The 18,471-nt window shown below is 45.2% G+C and overlaps 1 protein-coding gene across 3 annotated transcripts in view; it reads left to right on the top strand.

The window, feature by feature from the left end:
* Nucleotides 1–367: 367 nt before the first annotated feature.
* Nucleotides 368–18,471, top strand: part of LOC140471214 (rho guanine nucleotide exchange factor 25-like) — a 346,706-nt gene continuing 328,602 nt past the window's right edge. For 2 of the 3 annotated variants that reach the window (XM_072567136.1, XM_072567138.1), the window contains exon 1: nucleotides 368–860. In XM_072567136.1, coding sequence (XP_072423237.1) covers nucleotides 765–860 — 96 coding nt within the window. In that variant the 5' untranslated portion in view covers nucleotides 368–764. Of the gene's footprint in view, nucleotides 861–1,218; nucleotides 1,240–18,471 lie in introns of those variants that run through there. The other variant, XM_072567137.1, reaches the window with a different exon arrangement.

Here is an 18,471-nt window from a genome sequence, read left to right on the forward strand (position 1 = left end):
AGGTTGATTTGCAAAAATGAGCCATAAGGCTGTCTTGTGGGAGCTTGCTGTGTACAAATTAGCTACCTGACCACTTCGGAAATTGGGGCTAATGAAAAGCCCTATATGATTTACAATTTTTAAAAAATGTCTGCCAGCTCACCGCCGTTACAGCCCTTCTCAAAGCTCTTTGGTCGTGCAATGTTGCCACAGAAATGTAATTTTAACTTTGTAAGCATATGCCAAACTTGCCAGGCCATGTACCTGCTCGATCTTTTGATACTGCCGTGGGGGAGTATAGAAACCGCGACTTGCAGCCGCGTATGTACGGCACATGACTCAAAACATATGGCTTTTCTCAAAGGCGAACTCTCACATGGAAGGAGACTGCGGGCAGGGTTGTTCCAGTCCCAGCACTTGACTGTGTGCATTTCAGTCCTTGTCTTCTTTCGGGAATTAATGGATTTTTTCTGGGGCATCAAATTGTGATCTAGCTCAAACCCTTCATCTCTCCCAACTTACATAAGGAGGACTTTTGAGGATCAGAGTGGAGTGCATCTGGAGTGTGGACTTTTTTGGAGAGAGAGTTGCTGTTCTCTAGACGCTATGATGTGGGAAGGCACAGGACCACAGGGCTGAGAGAAGATTTCAAAGGAACTTGAACCTTGTTTGTTTTGCTGTCATTTGGCTGATTGAAAGCTCCAAGCATTTGTGAGCTAGGACTATCTTTTGCAGAAGAAGGGGTTGCCTCCAGCAGGGACACTGTGAATATCCCAGACCTCAATATGAAAGCCCCTCAGAGGAGCCCTGGCAGGGCAGAACAGATGCTAGGAGCCATGGCAGATATGTTGACATCTTTTGCTATACCCAGCCAGCAGTGGGTAGGTGATCATTTCAGTTCAGCTTTCTCTCTCTCTCTCTCTCTCTCGGTTGCAAGCCCCAGTTGTAGGCAAAGGGCTGAACATCGGTTGCCAACGCCCTCCAGCATTGCACTTGGAAGTCTCCCGGATTTAAAGGAGCCACTCCTGGTGCTTGCTGCAAATAATGTCAGGTAGAAATACCATGAGATTGAAGTTTCTTGCTACCTCCACCCTCCTATTTACTTGAACAGAATTAGATTGGAAGGGGGAAAGGATATTTGACCAGGCGATGGGGAGACGGAATGTGATGAGACCTCCAGGAATAAGTCCTGATCAGAGTTGGTAACTCTCAGGTTGACTGGTCACTGGGTGAACATGCTTGACGACGTGGCACATGAAGGTGAGGACTGGCACTGGACCTGGCTGTGCTGCCCACCCAGGTCAAATAGCCTTTGGCTACCTTCACTGTGCGGGCTGTCTCCATCGATTGCCCAGTCTGTGGAAGCTAAGTCCAGCAGCTGAGAGGGCCATCAAGAATGGGGGTGGAATGGGGTAAATTGAGGGTACACAGATATAAAACAACAGGGTCTTTGTAAAATCTACTCTGTGTGGGTTTAATGCAGGGAGGAATGTTGCCTGGTTGCATGGGAGTTATGTCTGCCTTTGGCAGTCTGAAGTACTGTGGGAAAGCTGACCCTGAAAGCTCAGCTCGGTTGTTCCACTGGGCATTTGCTATAGCTGCATCAAATAGTCTTCTCTTTAATAAATTCATTGGGTGATGTGTGCAGGAGAGAGGGTTTGGGGGGGGGCACATGGTTTTGATTTGCCCCTTGAGACCAGAATCCATTGGCCTGCTATCCAGGCATAGCCAAACTAAACAATTCCGATCACAGATTGCCAAATACTCACTGGCTTTTAAGCATCCGTTCCAAGTAAAGGGTAGGGATGGCAATGTACCCAAATTTGGAAGGGGCTAGGTGACTGGATTCAAATGGTTTAATGGAGGGGCTGGGTGGCATATATAGGAAGTATTTGTCATCTTGGCACTGTTGAACATGGAACTTACTGAAATGCCGACTGTTGCTAAGCTTTTTTTCCCCCTACAATAATTAGTTTAAAAAGATTGCTTAGCTTGGGAAAACGTGAACAGAATTGTTCTTCTAATTCCATCTTGGCCTCCTGTCTATCCTTGATTTTAATTTCACCCCCCCCCCCCCTCCATTGGTGGTCATGCCTTTACCTACCAGGACCCCAACCCCGACTGTGCCTCTGCATTGTTCTCCTCCTTTAAGTCCCTCCTCAAATCCTACCTCTTTGTTCAAGCTTTAGCTGTCTAATTGAATTACTGTTTACAGTATATGGCTCAGTGTAGTACTTTTTCAGTCACTCCAGCGGAACATTTTGGGGATTTCTTTGCTGCATTGAAGGTGCTGTGCAAATGCAGTCGGTTGTTATTGTGGCGCTGACTGTACCGTTTATATCATATCCTGGGAAAGTGTGGTTGGGTGTCACAGTGAGTTTCAAACTGGGGGTCCATGTTATAGGGGGTAAACTTTTCCTTTTACAAATGGTTGGGAGGGTGTTCCACCAACTGCAATAAGTTGCATTCCAATTATGCCTTAAGGTGCTGCTTTACAGATGAAAAATTGACACCGAGCCACATAAGGAGATACAAGACTGAAAGGTTGGTCAAGGAAGTGTCTTAAAGGAGATAGAGAATTGCAGTTTTTTTTCAGAAATACCAGAGCACAGGGCCTAGGTAGCTGAAGGCATGGCTGCCGATGGTGCACTGATTAAAATCGGGGATGTTCCAGAGGCCAGAACTGGAAAGAAATGCAGGACACCCATTAATCCAGTTCCCAGTGGGAGTGGCCTCTGAGTCTGTAAATACACCAGATGTGACACTGGGCAACAGATTTCTCGAGTTGCTCCAGTGTTACCACACTTTTGACAAAAGATCATGAAGCTCAAACCCCAGAATTTCTCAGCGGACTGTGGCAGAAGGCCAAGAAATTGCCCTTGACTTTCAAAATCTGCGCTCAAAGTCATAATTACCAACCCCCTTCCCTGAAGGAATTCCGCAAGATTGTATGACTTTGAAAAGTGTTTATTGGTGTTGGGGTGAACATGCTGTTGAGATTGGGGAGACTGAGGTATGTTGTGGGGATGGTATTGGCAGACTATCTAGATAAGAAGGGCTTAATGCCTGCTATCAGGAAGACAGGCAGGAGCCTGGAAGAACACAGCAAGCCAGTCAGGACTGAAGAAGGATTACACATGAAATGTTGACTTCTCCACCTCCTGATGCTGCCTGGCTTGCTGTGTTCTTCTAGGCTCTTGCCTGTCTTTTGGGTTCCAGCATCTGCAGTTTTTTTTTGTCTGCTATCAGGAAGAGCTTGATTCACTTGGACTAAACCAACAAGATTTAATGGTTTAATACGAGAGGTGCGGTGGCAAAGTCTCTCTGTGTAGTCTGTGTTGAAGGTCGACCTAAGTGGGTTCGTGATCCGTAATCCTTTCGGGATCTTTCCTGCTTGCCTGCATTCCTGTAGAAACTTGATGTCTGTATCGATATGTGCAATCTTCTTGGAGATCCTCTCTACTTTAAGCCAGCGGTTAGTGGTGTCGATAGTCGTCATGATTTGGAGATGCTGGTGTTGGACTGAGGTCCAACACCGGCATCTCCAAATCGAGATTTAATGGCAGCATTAATGAGTTTATTTGAGAAGTGCATTGACCAATCAGAGTCTGCTTGCCTGGTTTGAATTCAAACGATGGCCTGACAGTCAACTGATCCTTCGCGCTCCATGGTTAGGGCTCTACCAATCTGAGTCCACTTGCTAACCAATCAACAGCCTGTTTCATGCAGTGGAAATTGCTGGTCTCTTCGAGATTTGGTATTCTTGCAATTCTGTCCTGATGAGGCTTCAACCTTCTGCTGTTTTTATTTCCCAATGCTGAAGCGTCATACTACCAAATGACTTTTTTGAAAAGTTCTTTTGTGGTGTTGTCACTGTCGTGGTTTATAAGCATTTTGTGAATAGCAAGATTCCACCAGCAACAAATAAGGTCACGACCAGATCGTCAGTCATCAGTGATGTTGACACGGGGAGAGGACACCCCATCTCTTTTGAAATGGGTAGTTGAGAGGGCCTCAGTTTCATACTTCACTCGACCAAGCAACACACTCTCTGTTCTGCAGTTGGAATTCTCGGCCAAGTTGAGGTGTTGAATTCTCTGCAGCAGGATTTAAATGCACAACCTCCTGTGCCAGAGGTGAGAGAGATACTGTGTCTGATGCAATTCGAAGAGATCGCCCCAGCGGTGGCAAAGGGCTGACAGTTAATGTGTAAGGCAGGGATTAGACAGACGTTGGTGTTTGACCTTGCTTTGGGCCCACTCTCAGATCTGTGCCTCCAGTTGGGAAGGAGGGAGTGGATTGCTGCACTAACAGGGAGCGCTTTGTGAGAAATCATGGGCAAACAGCCTATAAACTTTCCAGCCATCCCAATTAATTTTGATTTTCCACAGCACATTCCCTGAGAATGCAGCTCCCTTCAAGCAGTGTGGGATCTGATGTATAATCATTGGATAGTTTATCCTGAGTGCTTCCAAAAACAAACTACAAGGGCTTTGGGTGGTGCAATAGTTTAGCAATTTGTTTCCAGCTCTGGCTGGCGAGTGCTAGATTTATGTTTTTTAAAAATTCATTCACAGGATGAGGGCATTGCTGGGTAGGCAGCATTTATTGTCCATCCCTAATTGCCCTGAGGGCAGTTAAGAGTCAACCAGATTGCTGTGGGTCTGGAGTCACATGTGGGCCAGACCAGGTAAATATGGCAGTTTCCTTCCTGAGAGGTCATTCGTGAACCAGATGGGATTTTCCCAATAATGGTTTCATTAGACACTTAATTCCAGATTTCTTTTTAATTAATAAATCCATCTGCTGTGGTGAGACTCGAACCCAGAACTTTATCTGGGTCCTTGGATTAACAGTCTAGTGATAATACCACTAGACCAGCACCTCCCCAATTAAGCTGTAACAGTAGGACCATGAAGTTTTTTTTTTCTATAGCTACTTTCATGACCACAGGACATACATTGGCTGCAAAGAGCTTTGGAAGTGTTGCCACTGCCGCTACAGAGGAAGCATGGCAGCCAATTTATGCACAGCACGCTCCTAAAAACAGCAATCTGATAATGATCAGACAAAACAACACCTTGAATTTAAATTGCATATTTATGTAAAAAGCCATTATAGAGGTAGAAAGGAAATTGGGACTGAATCAAATAAAGAGTGTTTAAAATCAAACAAACAAGAGTAGGACTTGTACAGTTCATGATAGGGTCTTAGGCCATAGTGTAGAACAGAGAGATCTCAAGGGTTCAGGTACACAATTCTTTGAAGTTTGCATCACAGGTAGACAGGGTGGTTAGGAAGGCATTTAGCACGTTTACCTTCATTACTCAGACATTTGAATATAGGAGTTGGGATGTCATGTTGAGGTTGTACAGGACGTTGGTGCGGCCTCTTCTGGAATACTGTGCCCAGTTCTGGTCTCCCTGTTATAGGAAGGGTGGAGAGGGTTCAGAAGAGATTTATCAGGATGTTGCCAGGATTGGTGGGTTTAAAATATAAAAACAGGCTGGAACTTCTTTCACTGGAGTGTAGGAGATTGAGGGTGACCTTTATTAAATCATGAGGGTATAGATAAGGTGAATGGCAGCTGTCTTTTCCTGAGGATGGGGGATTTCAAGACTAGGGGGCATCTTTTTAAGGTGAGAGGACCAAGATTTTAAAAAGACAGATGGGCATTTTTTATTTACACAGAAAGTGGTTCGTGTGTGGAATGAACTGCCAGAGAAAGTGGTGGATTGCAGGTACAGTTACAACATTTAAAAGACATTTGGATGAGTACATGAATAAGGAATGTTTGGAGGGATATGGGCCAAGCGCAGGCAGGTGAGACAAGTTTAGTTTGGGATTATGGTCAGTATGGACTGATTGGATCGAAGGGTCTGTTTCTCTGTTGTATGACTCTGTGACTATGGTCAAAGCTCAGTGATTCAAAGGTAACAGGTTGGGGGTGGGGGAGGGATGAAGCTTTTCATACTTAAAGGAAGACTGAAAGACAGAAACTGAAAACAAAAACTGGAAAAAAATTGATGACGAGTGGAGTGGCATTGTTTTCAGGATGAGTGTAGTTCATTCTTCAAGGGTAATGTCTTAATCAACTGGAGTTGTTCTGCCTGGTTTAAATGTAAACAAAACTTGGCAGTTCACAGTCAGTCATCATTTAACTGGTGTATTCTGTGTGGTAATGCCTCTACCAATCAAAATCACTTGCCAACAAATTAGCAGTCAACTCAGACAGGATAAAATGTACCTGTGATGGTGGTATTCTTGTGAACTGTCCTGATGAGTGCAGGATGCAAATTTTAACAAAATGGATTATTTTTTTCCATCAGTACTCAGGAAGTGCCAATGCAAGGACTGGGAAGGCATCAAGCAGGAATGATATAATAAATATAGATGAAGAGATTAATTAATTATAGTGTGGAAAGACAACAGTAAGTAATTCCGTGCTTCAAATTATTCGAGAGCAGCAATCAGGAAGGATTGTTTTTGAGAGCAACCTTAGGAGCTGATTAAAAAAAGTTTCCATGGGAGCGTCAGTGGTGGAAGGAGTAGATGTTTGTGGATGTGGTGTCAATCAAGCGGGCTGCTTTGTCCTGGATGGTGTCAAGTTTCTTGTGTTGTTGGAGCTGCACCCACCAGGCAAGTATTCCATCACACTCCTGACTTGTTCCTTCCAGATGGTGGGCAAGCTTTGGGGAGTCAGAAGGTGAGTTAATTTATAGAAAAATCACAATGTCTGATCTGCTCTTGTAGCCACAGTAAGACCGTAAGACATAGGATTGGAAGTAAGGCCATTCGGCCCATTGAGTCCACTCCGCCATTTAATCATGGCTGATGGGCATTTCAACTCTACTTACCCACATTCTCCCCGTAGCCCTTAATTCCTTGTGACATCAAGAATTTATCAATCTCTGCCTTGAAGACATTTAACGTCCCGGCCTCCATTGCGCTGCGTGGCAAGGAATTCCACAGGCCCACCACACTCTGGCTGAAGAAATGTCTCTTCATTTCCATTCTAAATTGGCTCCCTTTAATTCTAAGGCTGTGCCCATGGGTCCTGGTATCCCTGCCCAACGGAAGCAATTTCCCAGCGTCCACCCTTTCTAAGCCATACATTAACTTCTAAGTTTCTATTAGATCTCCCCTCAACCTTCTAAACTCTAATGAATATAATCTCAGAAGTTCATCGTATGTCAGGCCTGCCATTCCAGGGATCATCCGTGTGACTCTCTGCTGGACACGCTTCAATGCCAGTATGTCCTTCCTGAGGTGTGGGGCCCAAAATTGGACACAGTATTCTAAATGGGCCCTAACTAGAGCTTTATAAAGTCTCAGAAGGACATCACTGCTTTTATATTCCAACCCTCCTGAGATAAATGACAACATTACATTCACTTAGTCATGGACTCAACTTGCAAGTTAACCTTTAGAGAATCCTGGACTAGCACTCCCAGATCCCTTTGTACTTCGGCTTTATGAATTTTCTCACCGTTTAGAAAATAGTTCATGCCTGTATTCTTTTTTTCCAAATGCAAGACCTCACATTTGCTCAAGTTGAATTTCATCAGCTATTTCCTGGACTACTCTCCTAAACTATCTAAATATTTTTGCAGCCTCCCCACGTCCTCAGTACTACCGGCTTATCCACCTAACTTCGTATCATCAGCAAACTTCACCAGAATGCCCCCAGTCCCTTCATCCAGATCATTAATCTATAAACTGAACAGCTGTGGCCCCAACACTGAACCCTGCGGCACACCACTTGTCACCGGCTGCCATTCTGAAAAAAAACCTTTTATCCCAACTCTGTCTGCCTTCTGTCAGACAGCCAATCCTCAATCCATGCCAGTAGCTCAGCAGCCTCCCGTGAGGCACCTTATCAAAGGCCTTTTGGAAGTCTAGATAGATAACATCCACTGGTCTAACCTACTTGTTACCTCTTCAAAGAATTCTAACAGGTTTGTCAGGCATGACCTCCCTTTACTAAATCCATGCTAACTTGTTCTAATCTGACCCTGCACTTCCAAGAATTTAGAAATATCATCCTTAACGATAGATTCTAGAATGTGGACCAAAAACTGAGGTTAGGCTAATCGGCCTGTAATTTTCCATCTTTTTTCTTGATCCTTTCTTGAACAAAGGGGTTACAACTGCAATTTTCCAATCATCTGGGACTTTCCCTGACTATAGTGATTTTTGAAAGATCACAGCCAATGCCTTCACTATTTCCTCAGCCACCTCTCTCAGAACTCTAGCATGCAGCCCATTGGAGTCAGGAGATTTATCAATTTTTAGACCTTCTAGCTTTTCTAGCACTTTCTCTTTTGTAATGGCTACCATACTCAACTCTGCCCCCTGACTCTCCTTAATTGTTGGGATATTACTCATGTCTTCTACTGTGAAGACTGATGCAAAGTACTTATTAAGTTCTCCAGCTATTTCCTTATCTCCCAGCACTAGCCTTCCTGCATCAACTTGGAGCAGCCCAATGTCTAGTTTTGCCTCTCGTGGGAGACAAGTACACGTGTAGCGTGTCGGGATTTAGCCCAAATATATACCCGGCAGCCCCCTGCTCCTCGCTGTGGCATCTCCCTCTGCTGCACCTTTAAAACTGTTCTTGTACCCTCCTTTCCCGCAGCCATCGCGTCTCTCCGCCCTCTCTCCTCACTGCTCTAAATATGAAGGCCCGACTCCCGAGATAAGTCCCTTTTTAAGTGGGAAAACCTACCCTTCCCGGCAGCCCTTGGTTCTCTCCGCCCTCTCTCCTCTCTCCTTGCGACTCTGTATTATACAGTATTTATATAGCTGGTCTATGTTGTATAAGATAATGATTTTGAAGGGGTTGCTGTTTATGTTACATTGGTTCCACCCATTCTACCAATGTCACACACAATCTGTGAGTGGAGCCAAGGAATTTTACTCTTCCTTTGAGAGGGGAGATGGATCTGTACCAGTTCTCTCAGGGGCCAGGAATTTTGCCTGATCAAATGTAGTTGGCCTTATTCCAATAAACTTGTTATCTAAGAACAGCCTCTTCTGGAGATACTCTGTAATGGTGTACCCTCTAAACCTAAGCACTAGATAGGCCCAACACAAAGCAAAGACAAAGAAGGGTTGATGGGTGTGGACCACCTCAAACAACCCCATCCAGTACCACACACCGACATAAGGTGCCAGGAGTGGTCATCTGGGGAAATGCCACAGTCTAGCTCGGTTTCTGGCCAACAGTAACCCCAAGGATGTTGATAACAGGGGATTCAGCGACCGTAATGCCTTTTAATGTCAAGCAAAGATGGATTAATTCTGTGAAGGTTGAATTTTGCCAGATCTCACTAAGTAAATGTTTGTGTGAATCGTTTATTCTGAAAGGATTTTGGAACAGCGATATCATAAACCCTCCTCTGTGACATGTCTCTTTCTGTGGCAGCAAAATAACATGTATAAAGAGATTTGAATGATTCTTGATAGAAGCAGAGACCTAAGGCCACATTCGCTGTGTACATTCCAGCTCTGTCACCTATGCTGGATACCAATAAGGTCTGTTGTGGTTTTGTTCGCCGAGCTGGGAATTTGTGTTGCAGACGTTTCGTCCCCTGTCTAGGTGACATCCTCAGTGCTTGGGAGCCTCCTGTGAAGCGCCTCTGATAAAGAAGCTGGTAGTAGCAGTCTGGGTAGGATTCTAAATGTTGTGGAGCAAGATTGTGAGGGATTTGAAAGAAGGATAAGGATCCTGACATTGGTTCACCCTGAGATGAATCATCACCTTCCAAATCTCATGCAAAACACAGGGTGTAATCTTATTAGGTTCAGAGTAATGTGGGTTATAGCAAGATAGGTGGTTCTCTAACAGAAGGCAGAGAGTTGGGATAAGGGGGGCAATTTCAGGATAGCAACCCATATAACTAGTGGAGTGCCACAGGGGTCAGTGCTGGGGCCACAATTATTTACGACACATATTACTGACTTGAATGAGGAAACTGAATGTACTGTAGCCAAATTTGAGAAAACACAAAAATATGTGGAAGGCAAGTGGTGAGGATGACACACTGACTCTGCAGAGGAATACAGAATGAAGCTAAATGACTGGTCAAAAACTTGGCACATGGAATATAATGTGGGGAAAACTGTGAGGTTATTCACTTTGGCAGGAAGAGGAGGAGCTGAATATTATTTAAATGGAGAAAGACTTCAGTAAGCTACAGAACAGAGGGATTTGGGAATCCTCATCCATGAAGCACAAAAAGCGAGCATCCGAGTTCAGCGGGGAATAGGGAATGCAAATGGAATGTTGCTCTTTATTCCAAAGGGAAAGGAGTATAAAAATAGGGAGGATTTGCTAAAACTATACAAAGCACCGGTGAGATCACAGCTGGGATACTGTGAACAGTTTTGGGTCCCTTTTATCTGAGAAAGACAGACTGACATTGGAGGCAGCCCAGAGGAGGTACACTTGGCTGATCCCGGGTATGGAGGGACTGTTAGGGGTATAGACCCTTAGAAAATAGGCAACAGGTTTAGGTAGAAGATCTGGATTGGTGCAGGCTTGAATGGCTGAAGGACCTGTTCCTGTGCTGTAATTTTATTTGTTCTCTTTGTTTCATGAGGAGAGGTTAAGTAGGCTGGGCCTTTACTTGTTGGAATTTAGAGGAATGAAAGGTGACCTTATTGAGACATACAGGATTCTTAGAGGACTGGACAAGGGACATGTGCAGAGTTTGTTTCCCCTTGTGGAAGAGTCTAGGACCAGAAGGTATAATTTCAGAATAAGGGGTCGCCCGTTTAAGATAGAGACGAGGAGGAATCTTGTCTCTGAGATCAGTGAATTTGTGGAATGGTGGAGCCTATTCAATGGGCTGAAAGGCCTACTTGTGCTTCAGTGTCTTATTGTCAACTCAATAGGGGTTGCAATCTTACCAAACCTGCCACACAAACTAACCATCAGGAAAGCTTGACATTGAAACCAGAGTGGGCTTTTAGCAGGTTCAACTCACCAATTGGGCCAAAAGACCTCCATATGGGATACTCGGTACCAAACAGTTGCACAGGCTCCAAGGGCATCGGTCACATGCGGCCTGCATTTCAGTTACCAACTGGCCTCTTCTCTTTCCCACCCCCAAATTCCCCATTCCCCCGCTGTCCGGGACACCAGCATTACCCTTCTTCCCACCATTTCCCTGCTAGAGCCTGACCGTTGCCGGCTTTTGATTGGCTGGCAAGTGTCAGCCTTTCAAGATCTCCAGGGTCTTGATTTCAGGGGAAGGCTCCGCTGGTGGTTTTGGCGTCGCTTGATGGGTTTGTGCGTTTGGCGGGTTTTTTCCCCCCGCGAGACGCTCTGCTGGCTTTCCAGCCGGGGGGTCCCTGACAGGACAACAATATTCTGGCATGTACTTTCTACCGCTAACCTAGGAAGTCGAATCCCACAGTCTCGCAACTGTCGGCGTGAAGAGGTTTTTTTTCCCCACATCCAAATCTCTCACGTTGAGCTTTGTACCTATAGCCCCTTCACTTTAGATCCTTTTACGTTGTCTATCATGTCGTCGAATTATTCCCTGAGAGAGAGGCCTTTGCAGATGTAGCGTTTGTCATATCAGCGAAACGTAGAGAATGTCACACTCGTTTCGAATAGTAAAACCCGTCATCATCCACCTCGAAGTCTATAAGGCAAGTCGCACCAGTCTCTCTGTCGCCAGTTTACTGGTTATTTGTGTCTGGTCGTTGTTCAGCCTGTTGGATGGGCGCAATGCTGCAGAAGCTGAGTGCTGGACACTCCAGGGGCGGGTGACACAGTGGGAGAGAAGGAGATTCCGAAATGTGAAAGAGAAGTTTCTATGACTTAAAACCTGGCCAGATTTACCAAAACATTTCAGTGTGAAGTAAAGTTAGTGTAATTTTTCTAACCACCCTGTTCAAGGATGTTATGGCTTTCTGGCTCAAAGGCTGTGACATTACCAATACAGCACAAGAGTCCTTGAAGTATCATTTTAAGCATATTCAGCTATAAGGTTATTTAAGCATCACACAACACCAGGTTATAGTTCAACAGGTTTATTTGGAAGCACTAGCTTTCGGAGTGCTGCTCCATCATCACGTAGCTAACTGATGAAGGAATGGCGCTCTTGAAGCTAGTGCTTCCAAATAATCCTGTTGGACTATAACCTGGCGTTGTGTGACTTTTAACTTTGTCCACCCCAGTCCAACACTGGCACTTCAACATCATATTTAAGCATCAGCATTAACACTTCCACTAACAGGAGTCAGTACCCACATTCCAAAGATGTACAAGTTAGGTGGATTAGCCATGGTAAATGCACGGTTACAGGGATAGTGTTGTTTGGATGGTTGATGTAGACTCAGTGGGCTGAATAGCCTGCTTCCACACTGGGGATTCTATGACACGGGGTTGAAGTTGAAGAAACAGCAGGGAGTTGAGAATTTTTTTTCATGTGCAGTCCTCCACTAAGAGTAGACTAAATGCTGACTGAGTTTCCCTCCAGTCAGTCTCTGGTATGACCCTCAGCTCCTGGTCACCAGCCCACTGTGAGCTTTCTGTTCTTGACTTCCTACACTGGTCTAATGAGGCTCGACTGCAAACCTGAGGAAAAACACCCCCTCATTCAATTGGGGCATCTTCCAGCCTTGAAAACTAACATTGAATTCAAAAACTTCAGATGTTAATCTGTAGTCCATATGTTCTGGAGGCAGTTGTCTGTTATGAAACAGTTTGTTCCCCCCCATACCCATTTTCACCTCCGGGCACGTTTCTTGTTTCTCTACTGCTTCCGTTATCAGCCCCTGGAGCCTTGCACCATTGTCCGTTTTGTTATTGAATCCCTTCTCTCTTCCATCCAATTCCAAACCTTCCCCTTGGCCTCTTTTCCTGCTTCTGACCATGCTTGAAATGAATCATTTTTTTTCCTGTCCTGATGAAAGGTCATCGACCTGAAACATTGGATGGAATCATGGCGGGTGTCTCTCTCACTGCCTGGAAAAGCACTGAGGTGTTTACTCTTGGACAGATGGGCTTCCAGGGTGTTTTTCAAACAGGCATTAAAGAGGACGCCAGTTGGCCTTCTTTCTGACTGAGGATCCCAGGATTGAAAAGCTACCCATTGAAGTTGGCTGTTCTTGGGGTGTGGGGGAAGAGAGGTTTGAGGTTACAGGGAGAGGGTGGGGTGTTAGCTGCCAGCAGCCACCCCTGCCCCATATCCCTCCCCTCAATCATGCAAAAATTGCAACAGATTGAGGAACTGCCCCTCTTCCCTAACTCCTATGCAGCCCGTGCAGTTTACCAGCCAAATAGGTTGCCAGCCGTTGTCTGACCTGGAACAGTGCAAATTGTAGCCCAGGCCCTGAATTGCTCTTAAACTCTGGGAAAGGGGGAGGTGCAATGAGACCTGGGTGTCCTTGTATACCAGTCACTGAAAATAAGCCTGCAGGGGACAGCAGGAGGTGAAGAAGGTAAATGGGATGTTGGGCCTTCACAGTGAGAGGGTTCGAGTACAGGAGCCAAGAGTGTGTTGCTGGAAAAGCACAGCCGGTTAGGCACATTCAAGGAGCAGGACAATCGACGTTTCTGGCAAAAGCCCGACGTTTCATTAGGAATGAGGCAAGGAGCCTCAGGGGTGGAGAGATAAATGTGAGAGGGGTGGGGCTGGGGGGGAAGGTAGCTGAGAGTGCAATAGGTGGATTGAGGGAGGGGGTGAAGGTGATAGTTTGGAGGGGAGGGTGGAGTGCATAGGTCGGAAGGAAGGTGAACAGATGGGTGAGTCATGAGGACAGTGCTGAGCTGGAAAGTTGGGACTGGGGTAAGGTGGGGGGAGGGGAAGTGAGGAAACTGGTGAAATCCACATTGATGCCATGGGGTTGGAGGGTCACAAGGTGGAAGATGAGGTATTCTTCCTCAAGGCATTGGGTGGTAAGGGAGTGGTGATGGAGGAGGCCCAGGACCTGCATGTCCTTGGCAGAGTGGGAGGCAGAGTTAAAGTGTTTGGCCACGGGGTGGTGGGTTTGGTTGGTGCGGGTGTCCCAGAGATGTTCTATGAAGCGCTCTATAATTAGGCGTCCAGTCTCCCCAATGTAGAGGACTCTGCATCAGGAGCAACAGATACAGTAAATGGCATGTGGAAGTGCAGGTGAAACTTCGATGGATGTGGAAGGCTCCTTTGGGGCCTTGGATGGAGTTGAGGGGGGAGGTGTGAGTGCAGGTTTTGCAATTTCTGCAGTGGCAGGGGAGGGTGGGTTGTTAGGGGATGTGGACCTGACGATGTAGTCGTGGAGGGAATGGTCTTTACGGAAAGCGGATAGGGTGGGGAGGGAAAGATATCTCTGGTGATGGCGTCCGTTTGTAGGTGGCAGAAATGGCGGAGGATGATACGATGTACACGGAGATTGATGGGGTGGAAGGTGAGGACCCGAGGGGGGTGGGGGGGGTGAAGTTGCAGTCTTTAAAGAAGGAGGCCATCTGGTGTGTTCTGTGATGGGACTAGTCCTCCTGGGAACAGATGAGGTGGAGGAATTGGAAATAAGGGATAACGTTTTTGCAGGAGGCGGGGTGGGAGGAGGTGTAATGTAAGATGGCTGTGGGAGTCAGTGGGTTTGTAGAAAATGTCAGTGTTGAGTTGTTCACTGTTGATGGAGGGGGAGAGGTGTCAGGTGGTCCAGGTAAATTTAAGGTTGGGGTGAAATGTGTTGGTGAAGTTGAGTGGAAGTACAGGAGCAGAGATGTCTTGCTGCAGTTATACAGGGCTTTGATGATACCACACCTGGAGTATTGTATGCAGTTGGGGTCTCCTTATCTGAGGAAGGATGTTCTGATGATGGAGGGGTTACAGCAAAGGTTTCCCAGACTGATTCCTGGGATGGCAGGACTGTTGTATGAAGAGAGACTGGATTGGTTTGGATTATATTCACTGGAGTTTAGAAGAATAAGGAGGAGAGATCTCATAGGAAACCTGTAAAATTCTAACCGGACTAGACTGAGTAAACACAGGAAGGATGTTCCCAGTGACCAGGGACTCCAGGACCAGGGGGTCACAGTTTAAGGACACAAGGTAGACCATTTCGGACTGAGCTGAGGAGGAATGTCTTCACCCAGAGAGTGGGGGAGCTTGTGGAATTCTCTGCCACAGCAAGTGCTTGAGACCAAAACCTTGGTTTCAAGGAGTTAGATATAGTTGTTAGAGTTAAAGGAATCCAAGGCTATGGGATGAAAGCAGGAACAGGGGACTGTGTTGGATGATCAGACATGATCATATTGAATGGTGGGGCAGGCTCAAAGGGTAGAATGGCCTATTCCTGCTCCTATGTTCTGCGTTATTGTCTAATTGGCCCCTTATGGTTTTCCTGCTTCTTAAGTTAAGGCTGGAAGGGTGGGTAGCCCACAGAAATGTCCACCTCTCTTGTGTGGAGGTAGGAAGGCCCAACTGTCTGTGCATCCAGCAGGCTTGGAAGATATTGCCTGTGAACTCTGTTGCTCTCTCCACAGGGCAGCCTGACCTGCTGAGTGTTCCCAGCACTTTTTAATTTTGTTTTAATTTTTGATCTCTGGCATCCATGGCGTTTTGCTCTTGTCAACATGAAGTGGACAAGGCTTAATCTCTAGTTCTCCTGACTCCTTTCACTACAGGGGAAGAGTTGGAATGGTGTAAAACTTGCCGTTGATTGGCTAGCAGCTGCTTTACACTGTTTTTGCATTGAGTGAAAATTTAGTCTGTGCAAGACTCTGTTTGGATATTACAGTGAGGAATAGCAGAATGTTTCAATCTGGAGAGTGTCTTGGGTGAAAAACACAGGATATTTTCACGTGGCCCAGTACATTTTTATAGCAAATGTAGCATCTCATCAGGATGTTTACCAAACTGTTTTTGATTCATTGGCCAAACTCTGTAATGACAAAGTCCTTTTATCATGATGCTACTTCCCTCTGTTCTGGCGAATTGTACAAACAGATGGACAGAAGCAGCTTAGTAGCTTAAGCTTATCAAAATGCCAAGAGGAATTTCTAAGAGACCTTTTGACGTGCTTGTTTGACATTCCATTGTCTGTATTTTAACCGAGGCATTAACCCCTTCAATATAAATAGACAAAGGACCCCTTAAAACAAGTGACGCAGTAAGCATTTGCCCATTAATAAAATCATAGAGAATAGGAGCAAGAGGAGGCCATTCAACCTTTAAGCCCAGTTTGCCATTCAATATGATCATGTCTGATCATCCAACTCAGTCCCCGGTTCCCACTTTCTCCCCATATGCTTTGATCCCCTTAGCCCTAAGAACTATACCTAACTCCTTCTTGAAAACATTCAATATTTTGGCCTCAACCGCTTACAGAGAATTTCACAAGTTCACCACTCTGGGTGAAGATATTTCTCCTTGTTTTAGTTTTAAATGGCCTACCTTAGACTGTGACCCCTGGTTCTGGACTCCTCAGTAATGGTGGAAGCAGGGTCAATAGTTACTTTCAGAAGACAATTGGACATTTTATTTGAAAAAGAGAAGACCTGCAGATAGTGATGAAAGTCCATAAAACATTGTTATTGTGTCAGAACTTAGTTTCTACTGAGGAAAAATAATGTGTAGCTTTAAGTTTGATTAGTATCTTTTATGTTGTATGTTAAGAAGAGGGAAGGCACAGATTTTAAATTAATTTTAGATGTGTTAAATGAGTGGTACTGAGATGTCTGGAGATCTGTTTTGTTTACAGGCAGTCCCTGTGTTATGATGGGTCCATTGATAAGTTGCTTTGTGAGCAAGTTGGAGTGCAATGCAGTACAGTATAAAAGAGCCAGTTGTAAATACTCGCAAACGTTCGCATGCCGGATGTTTAAAATAAATATTAATACACCCATATATGGGATCTCATTCATAAGTGTGTGTGTGCATATAATGGCCATTTGTAAATCAGGGACTATCTGTACATGCATTTCATTCAAGTCTTTAAATCCCTTGAAGTGAATAGATCAGTGCATTAAGAAAAAGAAAAGAATGGAGAAAGACAACTGTTGTTTTCTAAATGTCCAACAACACAGGGGAAACAGAAACCGAGACAGAGCCAGTTCAATTTGAAAGGTATAATGCAAATTCAGTCATAGGTCTGTAACAGCAGAAATGCTGTTCATAGCAACCTCCAAAGCAGTCAGGGATGGTTTGGGGAGTTGAGAGAGTCCTGAATTGTTTGTAAGAAAATTCTAGAAGCAGAAGCCTGCAGAAGACATAATTTAACATGGATTCCTTAAATTTATGTGATCTTTCTTCTCAGTTTGTTTAAGGGCTCAGGAGGGGACATTAACTAAAGAAATGGCTTTGAGTAAATGCAGAGATCTGTTGAAATGAAAACAAATTGCAAAACTAAAATCTGTGCTGTATCAAACTAGGTTTCATTCTGGGGTCTGACTTGTCCAGTATTACCCTCAGCTGTGATGAGGGTAAGGGAATGGAAATAACTAGGTTGCTGTTTTTTCCTCAAAGAGATGGCACACGCAGGGTAGGCCAGTGGTGGCCTCCTGTGCTGTGTGATTTATATAACAGTAATCACACGGTTTCTAGCCCTTTGCCATCAGAGAGTCAGTGGATATTGTTGTCACTACTGAATCAGTTGCTTTGAAGACCAAGCAATCCAGAATCAAGGTGTTACTGAGGCAGTGTCATGCTATCAAAGGTGATACATTCTACCGCATCTGTCCTCCATCTGGAGTGGATATTTTGGGGAGAGAAGTGTCCCTCAACCAGAATCTCTCGAAGCTGATGATCTAATCATGATTGCAATACTGTCTGTGGCAGCTGCATTGCTGGAGTGAACTCCAAGTGTTTTATGAGTTGAGAGGTGCTTTGGGATGTCCTGGGGCACTAGACAAATGCAAGCCTTTTCCTTTGTCTTGGGGCTTTGTGAGGCTGGAAAGCTAAATGCACATGGAAGCGACAAGAACTACTTCATGGAAAGTAGTTAATGTCGTGGCGTTCTGTCTCGCAGTCCCACACATAGGGAATAAACTCCAGGCTCCCAGTGAGGAGCACATGGCTTCCTTTCAGGGTTCTTGGGCCGAGAGTATCCCCAGGTGATTAAAAGCCATTAATTTTACAAAGATTCACTGAGAAGCTTACAGAATGATTTCACAGTGATTGCTGTTTTGGATTTGGAGTAATGCAGAGTGCCATCTGCCCATCCAATACCATTTCTATCAGGAATCCCAGCCAACTTGCCTTCCCTGCTTAATCTTGCTGAAAGGCAAGTTGGCGTGCCATTGTGTATTCTCCATATCTCCTGTGATCTCAGATGTGAGTGAGGGCTCCTTGCTGCTGAAAATTAGTCTTTTTACACACACGCGCACCACCACCGCGCACCCCCCCCCCCCCCCCCCACACCTTTTTCCCAATCTTAGCTGGCCAAAATTCACGATACAAATGTCAGAAAACACTGGGGTGTTTTTATCCTTGAGTTTTTAACTTCTCTTAGGATGTGGGCATCAATGACAAGGTCATTGCCCACCATAATTGT

This window comes from Chiloscyllium punctatum, chromosome X, assembly GCF_047496795.1.
Source record: "Chiloscyllium punctatum isolate Juve2018m chromosome X, sChiPun1.3, whole genome shotgun sequence".
Lineage (NCBI taxonomy): Eukaryota > Metazoa > Chordata > Chondrichthyes > Orectolobiformes > Hemiscylliidae > Chiloscyllium > Chiloscyllium punctatum.